The sequence below is a fragment of the Glycine soja genome, chromosome 13 (genome assembly GCF_004193775.1).
Source record: "Glycine soja cultivar W05 chromosome 13, ASM419377v2, whole genome shotgun sequence".
NCBI lineage: Eukaryota > Viridiplantae > Streptophyta > Magnoliopsida > Fabales > Fabaceae > Glycine > Glycine soja.
Window position 1 is genome coordinate 22,186,277 of NC_041014.1, and position 15,107 is coordinate 22,201,383.

Here is a 15,107-nt window from a genome sequence, read left to right on the forward strand (position 1 = left end):
AATTTTTTGTAAAATATTATAAATGAAACGTAAGAAAATATGAAAAAAAAATATAACATCCCTTCTACCAAAACATATTGCAGCCAAAAAAATCAAAGGCGAGAAGAGACAGTATAAAGAAATGAAGTGAGACGGGAAGAAGAAGAAGTTGAAGTGGTGCTGATGCAGGGAAAGTTCCAAATCCATCCATTTGTTGCATTTAAACTATTTTTGGCGTACCCCTATTATGATGAGATACTCTTATCTCAATTATAAATGTACTCTTTTATAGTTTGATTTGCCATTAAAAGTAATATTCCATAAAACACATTCAATGTTGACTTAATTAAGATATACTTAGTGGTCATCGTGTGAAAGTAAAATGTTGTCTGTAAAAGCAAAAGATCCAAAAGATTTCATTAAAAACTGGTTCATATCTAGTTATATAAACATTTATCATATTTATTAATGTGGGACTTTCAATACTAATTGATGCTCTTAGGACAATGGTTTAGTAATTAAAATAAAAAATTATTTATTATATAAATTATAAAAGAGATTATGAACAACACAAATTTTTGTCTTTTAATAAAAATATTTTCTTTAACCAATCCCGTAAGATTCTTCTTCTGTAGTTTCACTTGTTGGGTTGTAATTGGGCCTTCAGTGTATGACGCTCAATGGGCCGAGCCCAAACCGAAGAAAGTGAGGACTAAAGTATCCATGAACACCGAGCAAGCAAGTATACCAAAACTTGAAAACACAGCAAGCGCGAGAGGTGCCACAGCCAGTTAACATCCGGTAACCGGTAAGCCCGGAGTACAAAAAAAAGTGAAATCCAAAGTAGCAGCAGACAGCACTCCTCTAGCACCATTATAGCTTCTACCGAACCAAGCAAAGCAATAAAATCACACCCCTACCTTGCCGCCACCGGAGAATCCACCATTGACTCCGACACCATGCCCCCTCTTCCCACTTTCTGAATTTCATTTTCCACAATCCATTATTATTATAATAACATTCCATTCCTGTCTCCACCAGAGATTCTCTGATCTCGTAATTGAAGTCGCACATTAATTAATGCATTTTGCACCTCGGTTTTCGCGCTTTATTAATCCTTCTTTTTCTTTCCTCACTGTCTCACGGCTTCACGCTCAGCTGCAGTGTAGGAATTCTCGTCTTTCTCTTTCAGATTCTGTAATGCTACTGTAGTGGAATCCGTTTTTTCTTTTAAAAAAAAAAATAATTGTTATTTTTTTTTTCGCAGAGATTTTAACTTGATTATTAGGAAGCGAAAATGCTTACGTGCATAGCTCGTCCAAAGAAACCTGATGAGTCGGATCCAAACAACGCGACAAGCGCCGCTAAATCGCAAGCCGTCAAATCTCTCACTTCTCAGGTAGTGTACAAGTAGAAGCCACGAAATTGAATATTGAAAAGTGAAAACGATTGTTAATTTTTGGTTTTTTTATTGTTAATTTAGATAAGGGATATGGCGCTGAAGGCTTCGGGAGCGTACAAGCATTGCGCACCGTGCACGGGGCCAGCGACGCAGGGGCGATTTCGGAGCAACACCACCGAGTCGGACGCGGATTCGGACCGGTTCCGGTGGTCGTACCGGAGAACGGGGAGTTCGAGCTCGACGACGACAAGGACGTGGGGGAAGGAGATGGAGGCGCGGCTGAAGGGGATTTCGAGCGGGGAGGGGACGCCGAACTCCGCCAGCGGGAGGCGGGCGGAGCCGGTGGTGCTGTTTGTTGAAGAGAACGAGCCGAAGGAGTGGGTGGCGCAGGTGGAGCCTGGCGTTTTGATTACGTTCGTTTCGTTGCCACGTGGCGGGAACGATCTGAAGCGCATACGGTTCAGGTGCGTACTAGACTGCGTTATGATATGTTTATTGTTATGTTTGGTTACGTTACGGGTTCTCGTCTCGTGCCGTGTTTGTAATGTGGTTGTTTTCGTTGGCGTTGGGGGTTTTGATCGGACGGTGAGTGTGCATGTTGGGTGACGATTGGTTGCTGTTTGGATCGTCTAAACAGTGATGATGACAATGACTGTCTTTTGCTACACCTCTCTAGTAGGGTCGCTTTCGCCTCTGCATACGCTTCTTAGGTATATCTGAAATGAAACGGCTCTGCATACGCTTTCACATCTGGATCTAAAATTACTTACATTAAATTTATTTTTATATGTTGGATTTTATATTTCAAGAAATTTTAAAATTAATTATAAGTCTATAAACTTTTACATTGAATCAAAAAGTTTATATTAAATTTAATTTTATAATTGAAACATTTAAACATAAATTATATTAATTTCCATACTCATTTAAACGCACATACTGAATTTTAGTTAAAAATATACAATAAATTGTTAAATGCATTTTCTAAGAATCCCAAAGAATTAGTCAAGTGGAACACTCGCACTCTTGGTATTTATGATAATTGTCATAACACAACTCTCATCGAATTGGGCCTGTATAACATCCAAAATTAGTCAAGTGTTACATGATAGATTCTCTCCCATCGACTGATCTTTTTCTTAAAATGAGATAAATGTAAATATCTCAAGTGTTCTTTACTTGAAGCTTTCTTTAATTTAATTATACTATACAGATGTAAACAATCGTTTTATAATATTAATTTTCTTAGGATTTATTTATGCATTTTTTTGTGTAATGTTAAATTGTAGAAATAAATTCCTTTAATGATAAATGATATAAAATTTTATTCCTCTGATTTTATGTGTCTCATCGCCTTGCATGCCTAAAATGTAATGTATTATAATATTAGTTAAAATAAAATAACTACAATATGCAGAGAGATATTAAAACTTTCCTTCTTAATCTGGACAATACAGTGAAATGCCATTAAGTCGTATTAGTGAAATTTCGATTTACTCCTATGGATGATTTTCATGAGTTTTGAGGAGAGCAGTGAGTAATGATGCTATAATTGGCAAAATTGCCGTTTCCAGAAAATCATCCAATTTTTGGAACTTCATGCCATTCACACGGTATTATCTTTTGTTATTAAGTGGGAACGGGTTTGAGCGCTTCAGCTTGATCACAATTATGCATTTATGCTCACTTGTCGCTGCCAATCCAAGTATCCAAAGTCCAAATCCCCCAATGCTATAAATGAAAGCATGATTCCTCTCCGTAAATACTGCTATAATAGAGTAGGTTTGGACCCCACATTCCTCAGTAAAATTTCACGCCCTTGCCAAAAGCAATCAAAAAAGGTGTCCAAAAGAGAACTTATTGTGGCCTGTAAGTGGTGGTGGCCCTGGTGGGTCGTTGTTGATTGTGTTGGTGCCTTTAAACCGAGTTTTGTCGAGTGGTCGGAGGAAACTCTTCTGCTTCCTTTTTTTTGTTTTCAAATTTCGTTGTGGCATGCCTGATTCAGTGATTCTTCGTCACCTTCAAACCGAGTCTTCGTCTAATACCAGTATTTTTTGTCTTTTAATCTGCAATATGCTGGGGAATGCTTCCATCATTGTCCACTCCCCAAATATATACAAGACAAAAATATGAACCTCTACTCGTGGACACGAAATAATGTTAAAGATAGACAGTATAGGTTAAAGTCTTGTAGATATTCTTTTATCACATTTTTTCTTAAATTATTGTAGGATAGAAACGTGAATGACACTTGGGTATGTTGGTCCTACTTGGTGACTTGTGATGCAATCCCAACCAATGTGGAATTAGTGTGTGGGTCTATGTACGCATGATTTTCTGTCTCTTTTATTTTGTCTTTTCCACAACCTCAACTCAGAAATTTAAGACATTTATTTATCTCAAGCTAATACAGCATCAAATTTAAAACACATTCAACCATCTAAATCAATTCATTTGACCAAAAAAATAAATCTAAATCAATTCATGTTTTCGTGGGTTTTAGTTGTGTATTTGTCAGTAATTACATTTGGACCCACCTGCTTGCGATTGTCAAGACAAACCACAAATGTAAGGTCAAATTTGGCTGTAGAACAACTTTATTCCACGCACCGAATGACCGGTTTTGCTTTTTATTATTCATATGAGAATTCTTTGTCAAAAAGTAATCAGTTGAGTAACTTAGCATGATGGATTACAGTGTCATAAACCACTAAAATAACTTGCAATTCATCTAAGAAAGCTATTTGGTCAACAAAATAGCATCATAATAACAGCAACAAACTGAAATTAGCTGAGGTTTTAAGCTATAGTCACGCGGACTCATACAGAATATGTTTTAAAACAATCTCGATTATCATTTAGCTTGAAAGAATCATTATTCCACCATTCTACCTAACATCACATACATGAAAAAATAAAAATAAGTTAAAAGAAAACAGGATGGGATGGGAAGGACAAAAGGGACAATTTAGTTTTAACTGTTTTATAATTCTGTTGCATTGCTCTTTTCCAAAATTCAGATGCTAAATGCCAATGGTGCTTTGTTCTAATGCATATAGTTCATATGATGACATCAGGACGACTAGAGAGAAGTGAATTGAATTTTGGTTTATTTTCTATTATGTACAGTCGAGAGATGTTCAATAAATGGCAAGCTCAAAGGTGGTGGGCAGAGAACTACGACAAGGTTATGGAACTTTACAATGTTCAAAGGTTTAACCGCCAAGCATTTCCTCTTCCAACGCCACCAAGATCTGAAGATGAGGTAATTTGGGTAGCTTATACACATGTAAAAACATATACAATTTACTAATTGGCTGCTGCATATTACTCGGGGCAATGCTTAGGCCGTTCAATTCATACAAGTAGGCATATAGAAATGGGGGTCAAATTACAGTATTCTAATTAATTGGGAGTTCATTGATTCAACCCTGTTTATTTAGGGCAGTGATTTTTAGTCCGATTACGCAAAATAAAATAAATCATCTAAGAAGTAAAGCATAAAATTAATCAAGTGTTATTAATTATTTTTTCATAAATTAAAAAACTTTTATCGGTGTCACATTAACATAAACAAGTGGTAATCCAAAACTACCTAATAATTTTTCCTTAAATTTCTCCTTAAATACAGTGAATATACTTTAAAAGTTCAGGTGCTTCACTGTGACAAACTAACAATCCTCCCTTTTGTTCAATGCCTTCTTACTAGCTTTGCCTTTTTCTTCAGAAACAATAATCATTTCAAGCAATAATTCTTTTCTCACTTTTCTCTTAATGACTGAATTCAAAGCTATTGCTTTACTGTTTTTAATTTTTTCATTTTACTTGGATTCATAACAGAGCTCAAAGCTTGAATCAGCTGAAGAAAGCCCCGTAACACCTCCACTGAACAGGGAACGGTTACCTCGTAATATGTACCGTCCAACAGGGATGGGAATGGGATACTCATCCTCAGATTCCTTTGATCATCAGTCAATGCAATCTCGGCATTTCTATGACTCAAATGGTATGAACTCAACACCGAAAGTGTCCACCATTAGTGCGGCCAAAACGGAGATATCATCAATGGATGCTTCTATCAGAAGTAGCTCATCGAGAGAGGCTGATCGCTCCGGTGATTTTTCAATCAGCAATGCTAGTGATTTGGAGACTGAATGGGTTGAACAGGATGAACCTGGGGTTTACATTACGATCAGAGCATTGCCAGGTGGTGCAAGAGAGCTCAAACGAGTCAGGTTCAGGTACTTGCTGCTAATTTTATGACTGGAAAATGCTCTTTAGCAGTTCATTACTATGTCAAATATCTAACCATTTAATACATTACGATTTAATTGGCCTATACTATAGTATAAGAATTAGGAAACAGGCAATGGTCAAATTTTTGTGCTGATTTGTCTATTACTGCCTTCCTCCCATTTTGTTCTCATGAAGATACACACACACACATATATATAGTGCTTGTTTTCATGGTAGAATTTTGATGTAGAAGTCAATGGAATTTATTTCTTGGTGTTCTCATGTGTTACACAGCCGAGAAAAATTTGGGGAGATGCATGCTAGATTATGGTGGGAAGAGAACCGTGCCAGAATACATGAACAATACTTGTGAGTTGTGAGATTTTACAAAGGGGGTGGTTGGTGTTGCTTATTAAATTGTTCCATATTTGTTTTGTTATACTACTACTAAGTCTCTTTATAGCTGTCAGATGAGGTGCTACTTGCACCTCTGCCTTTTTTTGGGCTATTTACATGTGATCGGTTCAGGTTATCTTCTCTTGAATGTGGGTCGTAAATATAGTTTCTAGTAGTTAAAGATACTGGTGGATAAAGAGCAGCAATGATTTACTTAAAAAGCTTAAGAAGTCTGGTGGGTGTAAATTCTATTACTATTCAAATTGGATACAAAAGATGAATCCACTTTCATTATTTTGTTGTTTTTTTCCTACACTTCTAGGTCCAGCACGCATCAGTTATGATGCACAAACATATGAAAAAGCATGTCACCAGGTTTATTTTTATTTGTTCCTGAGTTACACTTTATTTGTTTATTTATTTTCTTTATTCTTTTTGCATGCGTGCCCTAATATCTCTGCTCTTTCCATTCCTAATTCTGTACTCAGAATAAATATCATTGTAGTATTATTTTGCGTCTTGTAGAACGAAATATTTTTTAGGAAATATAAACATAAGCTCCACGCTTCCAGTGGTACTGAATTTATATCGGGCAAAAGGTACGATAATGAGCTCGTTACTTGGTCTCTAATTTCCAAGTCAAGTCCTTGGTTATATGACTGGTTGTGGAATTGAGTTGGTGAAAAATGAGGTTAATATGAAATATTTTCATTCTACCACCTTTCACGCTATTATCAAATTTTAGAACAGTTGAGAGACAGATCGCCCCTTCAAGGGTTTCTTTTAGTTTTGCTAAGTTTTATGATCTTGTATATGCATTCCCCTATAGCATCTACAAATGGGGAATTGTTTAATGGATTGCTTGATAAAAAATATTATTTTGATGTATTATATGTGATTCTGAGTCTCTTAAAATTAGAGAGTTATTTATATGAATAATTATTGCTCATGAGTTACTTAACTTTTTTTATTTATAAGAGAATAATATAATATTTGTGAGTTAAGCAATTTATTAATAAAAATGTACATTGAAGAGAAAATTAGTTGAGTTGCCTAAATTTAATGTGACCAAAATTGGATTGATTATATCAAAGTCATTGAATATGCTCTTAGGGGACATGTCCTTACAATATAAAATGATATTGTGTATACAACTTGTAAGGTTATCAAACTTGAAAGTTTACATGAATTCATGAGAGTTTCATAGATTGGACTTGTAGACTCATAGGAGTCCACTTCATATAAAAATAATAACAAAATATTTATAAATAACTTATCAATTAAACTTTTCAATAATATAACAAAGTCAAATAGTAAATCACAAATTTTATAATATTTAAATAACCAAGTCTAGTAATGCATCACTGCTAGGTAATAACTTACCGATGATGTTATAGTAGCAGTAGATAATTTTCATTAAGGATTTAATGTTATTAGAGAACAAAAATTTGATGTTATTAAAGGTGATTTTTTTTATTCAGGAACAACACACTAAATGAAAATACGTTGAGCACTAAACACATAGAAAACAATCCAACATGACTTATATTTTAGTTTAATTTTTTTAATTTGCTGATTCGTTGATTCGGTGATAAACTTGAGAGTCTATCGAGTTTACTTAGAGTTTATAGAGTCTACCCAGACTCTACTAAAAAGAAATTTTACACACAGTCAACCCGTAAAGAGTAAGCGGACTAGTAAGCTCGTAAAAATTAGTGAGTTAACTTAGAGAGTTTGATAACCATACTTACAGCATTGTTTAATAAAATAGTTTTACTAACCCTTATTTTAAGAATAGTGATTAAAAAGTGTGATGAAACTTATTAAAAGTATTTAATTGTTTTCAATACATGCATAAATTTTAATAAAAAAAATATTTCTTGATTTTTTTTAACTATTATACTTAACAAAATCGACAATAAAAAGCCACAAGTGATATAATGAACGGCTAAAATTTTCCCTTTGGGGTCATAAGTGGCCATCTGCAACTAACACCTTTGACCCAAAACTTCCATGGGCTTCAAAGCTTCATAGCCCTTCTATTAAGGTAGTTTGATAGTTTATGTAGATATTTTGGACGAAAATATACATTCGGCCCGTGGAACCCAAAACTTATTTCCTTTATGCCAAAAATACAAAATTGTTTTATTTGAAACTTTTCCCTCTCTCCCTGTTTTATAGTGAGACGTCCGATTTCATGAAAAGAAAAATTACCCAATTTAGAATTATTATTTTAATTAGATTTCAGCGCTGTTTTGGTTTCTGCTGGCATTCATAAATGCTGTATTAAATGTTGCTAAGAGATAATCAAACTATTATTTGAAAAATAATCATTTCTTACGGTAAAAGATATACGGAAAGAAGAGAGAAATAAAAGGAGGGAAATTTGGAAAATAAAATCAAGAATTAAAATGACTTAGAAAAAATAGATGTGAAAAGATGAAAGTCTTACTACTAGCACAAAGGAATTCCTAACTTGATAATTTTCATATTTACTTATCTTATAGTCAAGCTCTACATAAACTGATATAAGTGGAATATGTTTTCAATTAAAAATGATGAGTGAAATATATAATATAAAAATATTAATTAGTAAACAAAAATAAGGTGAAAATGATGAATAATTTTAAATAGTAAAAACACTTAGAACTATGAAAACCTAAAAATAATGATACACGAATTTATATGAAGCATTTTATATTTGAATAATTTATATTATCTAATTACAATTAATTCATTTTGTACACATTCACACTCCAATTATGTTAATTGATGTAATTTTCGGTCAATTTAGTTGTTAGTTTTTTTAAAAAAATTGATGTAATATAAATGAATATTAAACATTTTAAAGTATATGATTTCTGTGGTACATTTATTTTTGTACGTAGTTTATACTTTTTTATTTTTTTCTATTTTTATATTGCATATATATATATATATATATAATAAAATATTATTCAAATCAAACCAAAATAAAAAAAATGTTATTCTTAAGCTTGGTTTATATAATTTTGTGTTATAATGAAATTGTAAACACTCTTAAACATAATCTTAAATGTGAGAAAAAAATCTTAAATCATTTTATACATGGCAAGATTATATATGATATAAAAAAATGTTAGTAACACATTTTGTAATACATTTTTATTATTGTAGAGTTCTAAGTTAAAAGATAAGGTATATTTAATATGGTGGGAATTGAATTTTTATCACTAAAGTTTATGTGGTTTAAATGTAAAGTGAAATATTGTATTTTAATAGATGAAACCTTATTTAAATGGATGCATTGAAAGTTGTTTTATTTCAATTTCTAAGATAACTTATTTATTATAGTTGGGGACAATATTTATTATAAATAGAAAAGAAAATTAGTGAAGAAGATATACATGAAGAGAGGATGTGTGAGAAGAGAGATTGTGAAACCAAGTCACTTTGTTGAAAGAAAAATATCTCTGTGTGAAAGTGTTATCATTTTTTGTAACTATTGAATATGGTACTCGGGTTTGTAAAATGATATACAATTTATGATGAATTAAAATCTTGTAATCAATTTTTTGATAGTGAAATACTTTTAAGATGGTTTCGTGAACGTAGACAAGAGGTGTCGAACCATGCTAAATTTTTGTGTTCGTTATTGTTTTTCCTAAGGTGTAATCTTTGTTGTGTTTTCACAATCCTTTGTGGGTGTGAGTAATTTTGTTTGAGGGAGAGTTGGTTACCCAATAGTAGTATCAGAGCTATGATTCAGAGCACACATTGGTTAGAGATACCATTATTTGATGGAAAAATAAAATTTATGATTTGCCAGAGTACTATTCAAGACCTTTTGGTACAGTAAGGTCTTGATCAAGCATTAGAAGATGAAAGGACGACTTCTATAAATGAAACCGAGTAGGCTAAGATATAAAGAAAGGTTGTGAACACGATTTGGTTAACCCTTGCTCCCAAGATAAAACACAACGTGTTGAAGGAGACAACATTGAAGGCCTTGTGGGAGAAGCTCGAGAATATCTATGCATCAAAGTTGCTAACCAATCGCTTTGGTTTGAAGATGGAGTTGTATCAACTCAAAATGGAGATGGAAGGAGATCTTCATGACCACATCAACAAGTTCAATCAACTAGTAAGCCAATTGTTGAATGCAGATGATAAACTCTCTGACGAGGAGCAGACATTTTTGTTGTTGTTGGCCTCACTACCAAGGTCCTTCAAAGCTTTGGTTCAAACGTTGCTTGTGGGAAGATCAATTTTGAAGTTGGATGAGGTGACCGTCGTTTTTAGAGAAAATGAGAAAACGATGAGAACTAAAAATGTTGATGATGAACACCATGCATTAGCTGTGGTGGAGTTTGAGCGAGAGAGAAATCATTCAAGGAGACATGATAGGCTAAGAGGAAGATCAAAATCGCAATCACGTCTACAACGAGACATGAGTAACATGCAATGTTACTATTGCGGTGAGAATAATCATGTGCAAACGAGGTGCAAACAAATGAAGGAGGACTTGAATGAATTAAGATATATGAATAAAGATAGCGCCAACCCTAAGCTAATGTAGTAACAAGTGTTGAAAATGAAGATGACTTGTTTTTGGAAACAAACAATGAGGTTGTTAAAACAAAATGGGTGATGGATTTTGCTGCCTCAAAGCACATTTGTAGAAATCGAGAGATTTTTTGCACTTTGAAAACCAATGGAGAATTCAACCATTTCAAGTTAGGGAATGATGAGAAAATGAAGGTTGAAAGCATAGGTAGCGTGAGGATGAAGTTCCATGATGGTGCTATTCGAACTTTCTCAAATGTGAGGTTTGTAACTTGTGTGGTTGTCAATATCATTTATAAGGGGGAGATGACATCACAAGGGTACAAGTATGTTGGTTCAAAGTGGGGATGCAAGGTGTACAAAGGGAGACATTTGGTATTACAAAGACATAAAAATAAAGGTAACCTTTGCTATTTGGATGAACAAGTCTTAAAGAGGAACCACAATAGAAAAATGAAGAAGAAAGTGAAGTTTTCCAATGTTGTAGAAGTGTTGGGAGATACTTTGGTTGGACAGAGAGTTAGTTCACTTTCAAATTGATCAAAGAATATTTATCTTTTGACTTTAGGGAGAGAATTGTAGAGTTTCAAGCCAAAAGATAAGGTGTATTTAATGCATAGTGAGAATTAAATTTTTACCACTAAGGTTTAGGTGGTTTAAATGTAAAGTGAATGATTACATTTTACTACATGAAATCTTACTTGAATGGATGCATAAAAAATTATTTTGTTTCGGCTTCCAAGATAACTTATCTATTATAGTTAGTTACAATCTTCATTTTTAACATAGAAGATAATTAGTGAAGAAGATACACATAAAAAGAGAGTGCGTATGAAAAGAGATTGTAAAACAAAGTCACTTTATAGAGAGAAAATTGTCTTTGTGTGAGAGTGTTATCATTTTTTGTAATTATTAAGTGAGATACTCGAGTTTGTAGAGTGATACACAATTTAGGGTGGGTTAGAATCTTATAATCATTTTTGTAATAATGAAATGCTTTTTGAGACAGTTATGGGGACATAGGAAAGAGGTGTCGAACCATGTTAAATTTTTGTGTTCGTTATTATTTTTTCTACAAAATAATCTTTATTGTATTATTATGATCCTTTGTAAGTGTGACTAATTTTGTTTTAGAGAATGTTGATTACCTAACAATTATATTGAATGAAACATATTGTAAATTAGAAGTGATCATAGATCAATTTGGTTCAGTTTTAAATTATTTTTTATATTCAATTCTTGTTTGATTTGATTTTTCTTAATTTTTTTACCATAACCTGAGTTACACTAATACAATGTGATTTGATTTGGTTTGAATTATATTTCAAATAATAAAAAAAATCAAAATATTTTTTTAAAAAAACTCATACAAGTAACTACAATATCATTAAGTTTTCCGTAAAAACGATTACAACTCGCGGTAATAGTTATACAATGGTAGTAGTTAACAACCAGCACCAGCAACAAGCCAACAACTATAATATGTTTTTCAATATCAGTAAGTTTTCCAACAAATAATTACAACCTTCAATTATCTAAATTTTTCACAATGGTTTGGAAAATATTAATTTTAAGAAACTTGAAGAATAATTAAATAATTTATAGGTTCTTATAAGAAATCAGTGTTAAGAATCTTATTTGTTTTAAAAAATAATTTAATAAACTAAAATTTCTATTCGAAATGTCACGTTATAATAGAAATAAAAATGTTAATCATAATTTTTTATTGCTATCCTAATAAAAAATTGAAAACATAAAAAAATGAGGTAAAGTAAATGAGAGTTGTGTTATGTTTTAAAAATACTTAAAAAAGCAAAAAGTCTATTGGAGTGTGATATGAAAAGTCTGAAAAGATCACCCGCACGCGCGGGAGTCCCGTTCCAACTTCTCTTCTGCTACACTGCTACGTCCTACTCTACTGCATCTTTTTGCAACCAATTTCTCCTCCAAATCCAACCTTCCTAATTCATTCCCATCAAAATCAAACCCCTTTTAACTCAGGGATAATTATCAATATATACTCTATTTTTTGGGTGTATAGGTAAAAAAAAAAAAAAAGAAGATAGAAGATAATATTATAACATTTTCTGCAGATAAAGTGATAAAACAAAGAAAACACACCGATATACTAAAAAAAAACCCAAAGAAACACACCTAATATTGCTAAAGAGGGCGTTAATAACATGTTAAAACTATCACTAAACCTCACTTAAAAGCTTACGAGTATTCTACATGCCCAAGAGTTCAAGACTTGAAGCCCATATCTACAGAGAAGATAGAAGTTGATACTCAATCCTTAACCACTTCACTTCAAAATGTATATGTAACATAATAATTACTCACTCCGAGTTATTCTCAATCCATTCCCTATGGCTCACCGCTGTCACCGTCTCGTATTTCTCACAACTCTTTTCTATTATTATTTATATTATGTATGTTCACCGAAAGCTGTACGTACACTTGTAGTGCCAACGCCTACACATGCTCTTGTACAAACACAATCCCAACCAACCCTGTCATTTGTCATTAAAATTCTCCCCCCTTCAACTCACACGCACATTTCTCTGTTTCAACTTGCATTATTTTCTATTCCCTCCTTCAACCCTTTTGACATTCTCTGCGCGGACAATGCCACAGCCTTTTCTCACTTTACCCTCTTAAACTAAACTCCATTGTCTTCTCTTCTCCCCCCCATCATCATCATCACCTCTCTTCTCATTTTCACTATAATAAATAACTTCTTCTTCCCATTCTCTCTTCCCCTGTAGTAGCCAACAAACACCCCAAAAATGCACGAGAGATCGATGAAAGAAGCTGCTGGCACGTGCCCACAAAGGAGAAGAACCCCTTCCTTCTCCTCTTCTCTTCTCGACGCCATTTACCGTTCCATCGACGAATCAAAATCCAACCTTCACGACGATCAACAACTGGGTCTCCACCACCACGATCAAACCACACACAGTTTCACCTCTGAAAAAGGTGGCAAAAAAGAAAGAATGAATCTTCGCCGAGCCGTGATGTTGGAAGATTGGATGGAGAAGCACGGTTCCCATTCCCTCAATGCTCAGTTGCTAAACTCGAGTTCAAGCTCCTCAGAATGCAGCTCTGCAGGGGGAATATTCTCCTCTTCAGAAACAGACACAACAACAACCCTAACGTTGAAGAAACAAAGACCAGCAAGGCTCACATCGGAGAAGAAGAAGAAGAAGCAGGACCGTATTATGAGTTCAGAAAAGCAGAACAAAGAAAGTGGTTTTGCAAGGACCAAGTTGAGGGCGTTGAAAATTTACGGCGAATTGAACCAGAGAGTGAAGCAACCCATTTCACCGGGGAGTAGAATAGCTAGCTTCCTTAGCTCCATCTTCAACTCACAGAACGTGAAGAAAGCCAAAATGTGTTACGCTGGAGCCGTTGAAGATGTAAGCTTCGAGCACAAATCAAAGTCCCCTTGTTTCTCTTCCATCCCCTCTTCCTTTTCTAGAAGGTCTTGCATGAGCAAAACACCCTCTTCGGCTAAAAAATCCAACAACAACGAAGTCAAAAGATCCGTGAGGTTTTACCCCGTTAGCGTAATCCTAGGTGAGGATTCTGAACCACAATCTAGTTATCATAAATGTAACATCATTTACGAGAGTGAACCTAATCTTGGTGTGAGAAGTTCTTCCATAAAGGAGCTGAAGAAGAACACTGCTCGGGGAAATGAAAATGGAGCTGAAGAAGCAGCAGCGCGTGGTTTTGTAAAAGGTTATCGAAATTCTGGTCAGGGTGAATTTGATTTTAGAGGTTTTTATGATGATGATGATGAAGATGATGATGATGATGTGAGTTGTTCAAGTTCAGATTTGTTTGAGCTGGATCATCTTATTGGAGCTGCAAGGTACCAAGAAGAGCTTCCTGTCTATGAAACTACCAATTTGGAAACAAATAAAGCCATTGCTAGTGGTCTATGTTTGTAGTTTAGTTCTTAAAAAAAAAAACAACCATTAATTGTAATTATTTCCATAGTTTGTGGAACTCGTGAATTTAAAAACAATTCATTGTTCTCTTTTTATTTATTGTAAGCTAGCTAGCATTAATTTCATCTTTGCTTCCTAGTTGAGATTATGATATACTACTAGTCTTTATGCATGTTAGGGAGTTAATGCTAAGAATTTTAATTTGGATTGAGTTGGATAATTGATAGATGGAAGCAGTGCAGTAGTAACCTCATGTTCACTAGCACAACTTGTCAAAGCAAACTAAGACAAACTGAAAAGAGAAAAAGTAAAAGCAGATTCATTTTTTTTTCCTACCCGATGAGAAAAGAAAAGTTGAAAAAGCTTAACACTTTTCCACTGGCTTAGCACATGGCCTCAGTGAGACATGGTAAAAAATCCCCACCACTTTAACGTCATAGAAGATTTAAATAAATGATTACAACCCACAACTTTTTGTGCGTTTGAAATTCGCGATTACAGGGTGATTTTGAACTGATATTCTTGGTTGTAAAGCCAAAATTGAAGCTAATCTGATCAGAACAAACTTTCAAACATACATAGCAAGAAAGGAA

At 33.8% G+C, this 15,107-nt stretch overlaps 2 protein-coding genes across 2 annotated transcripts; both read left to right on the forward strand.

Moving 5' to 3' along the window:
* Window positions 1–753: 753 nt before the first annotated feature.
* LOC114381263 (protein Brevis radix-like 4) lies at window positions 754–6,399 on the forward strand. Its single transcript, XM_028340482.1, has 6 exons — window positions 754–1,144; window positions 1,247–1,378; window positions 1,463–1,845; window positions 4,511–4,646; window positions 5,222–5,622; window positions 5,912–6,399. Exons 2-6 carry the CDS (start codon window positions 1,277–1,279, stop codon window positions 5,988–5,990), a joined length of 1,101 nt encoding a protein of 366 aa, XP_028196283.1. The 5' UTR covers window positions 754–1,144; window positions 1,247–1,276; the 3' UTR covers window positions 5,991–6,399.
* Window positions 6,400–12,980: 6,581 nt separating this feature from the next.
* Window positions 12,981–14,657, forward strand: LOC114381820 (protein BIG GRAIN 1-like B). The gene has a single exon (XM_028341041.1). The coding sequence runs from the start codon at window positions 13,348–13,350 to the stop codon at window positions 14,512–14,514; it is 1,167 nt and encodes a 388-aa protein (XP_028196842.1). The 5' UTR covers window positions 12,981–13,347; the 3' UTR covers window positions 14,515–14,657.
* Window positions 14,658–15,107: the final 450 nt, after the last annotated feature.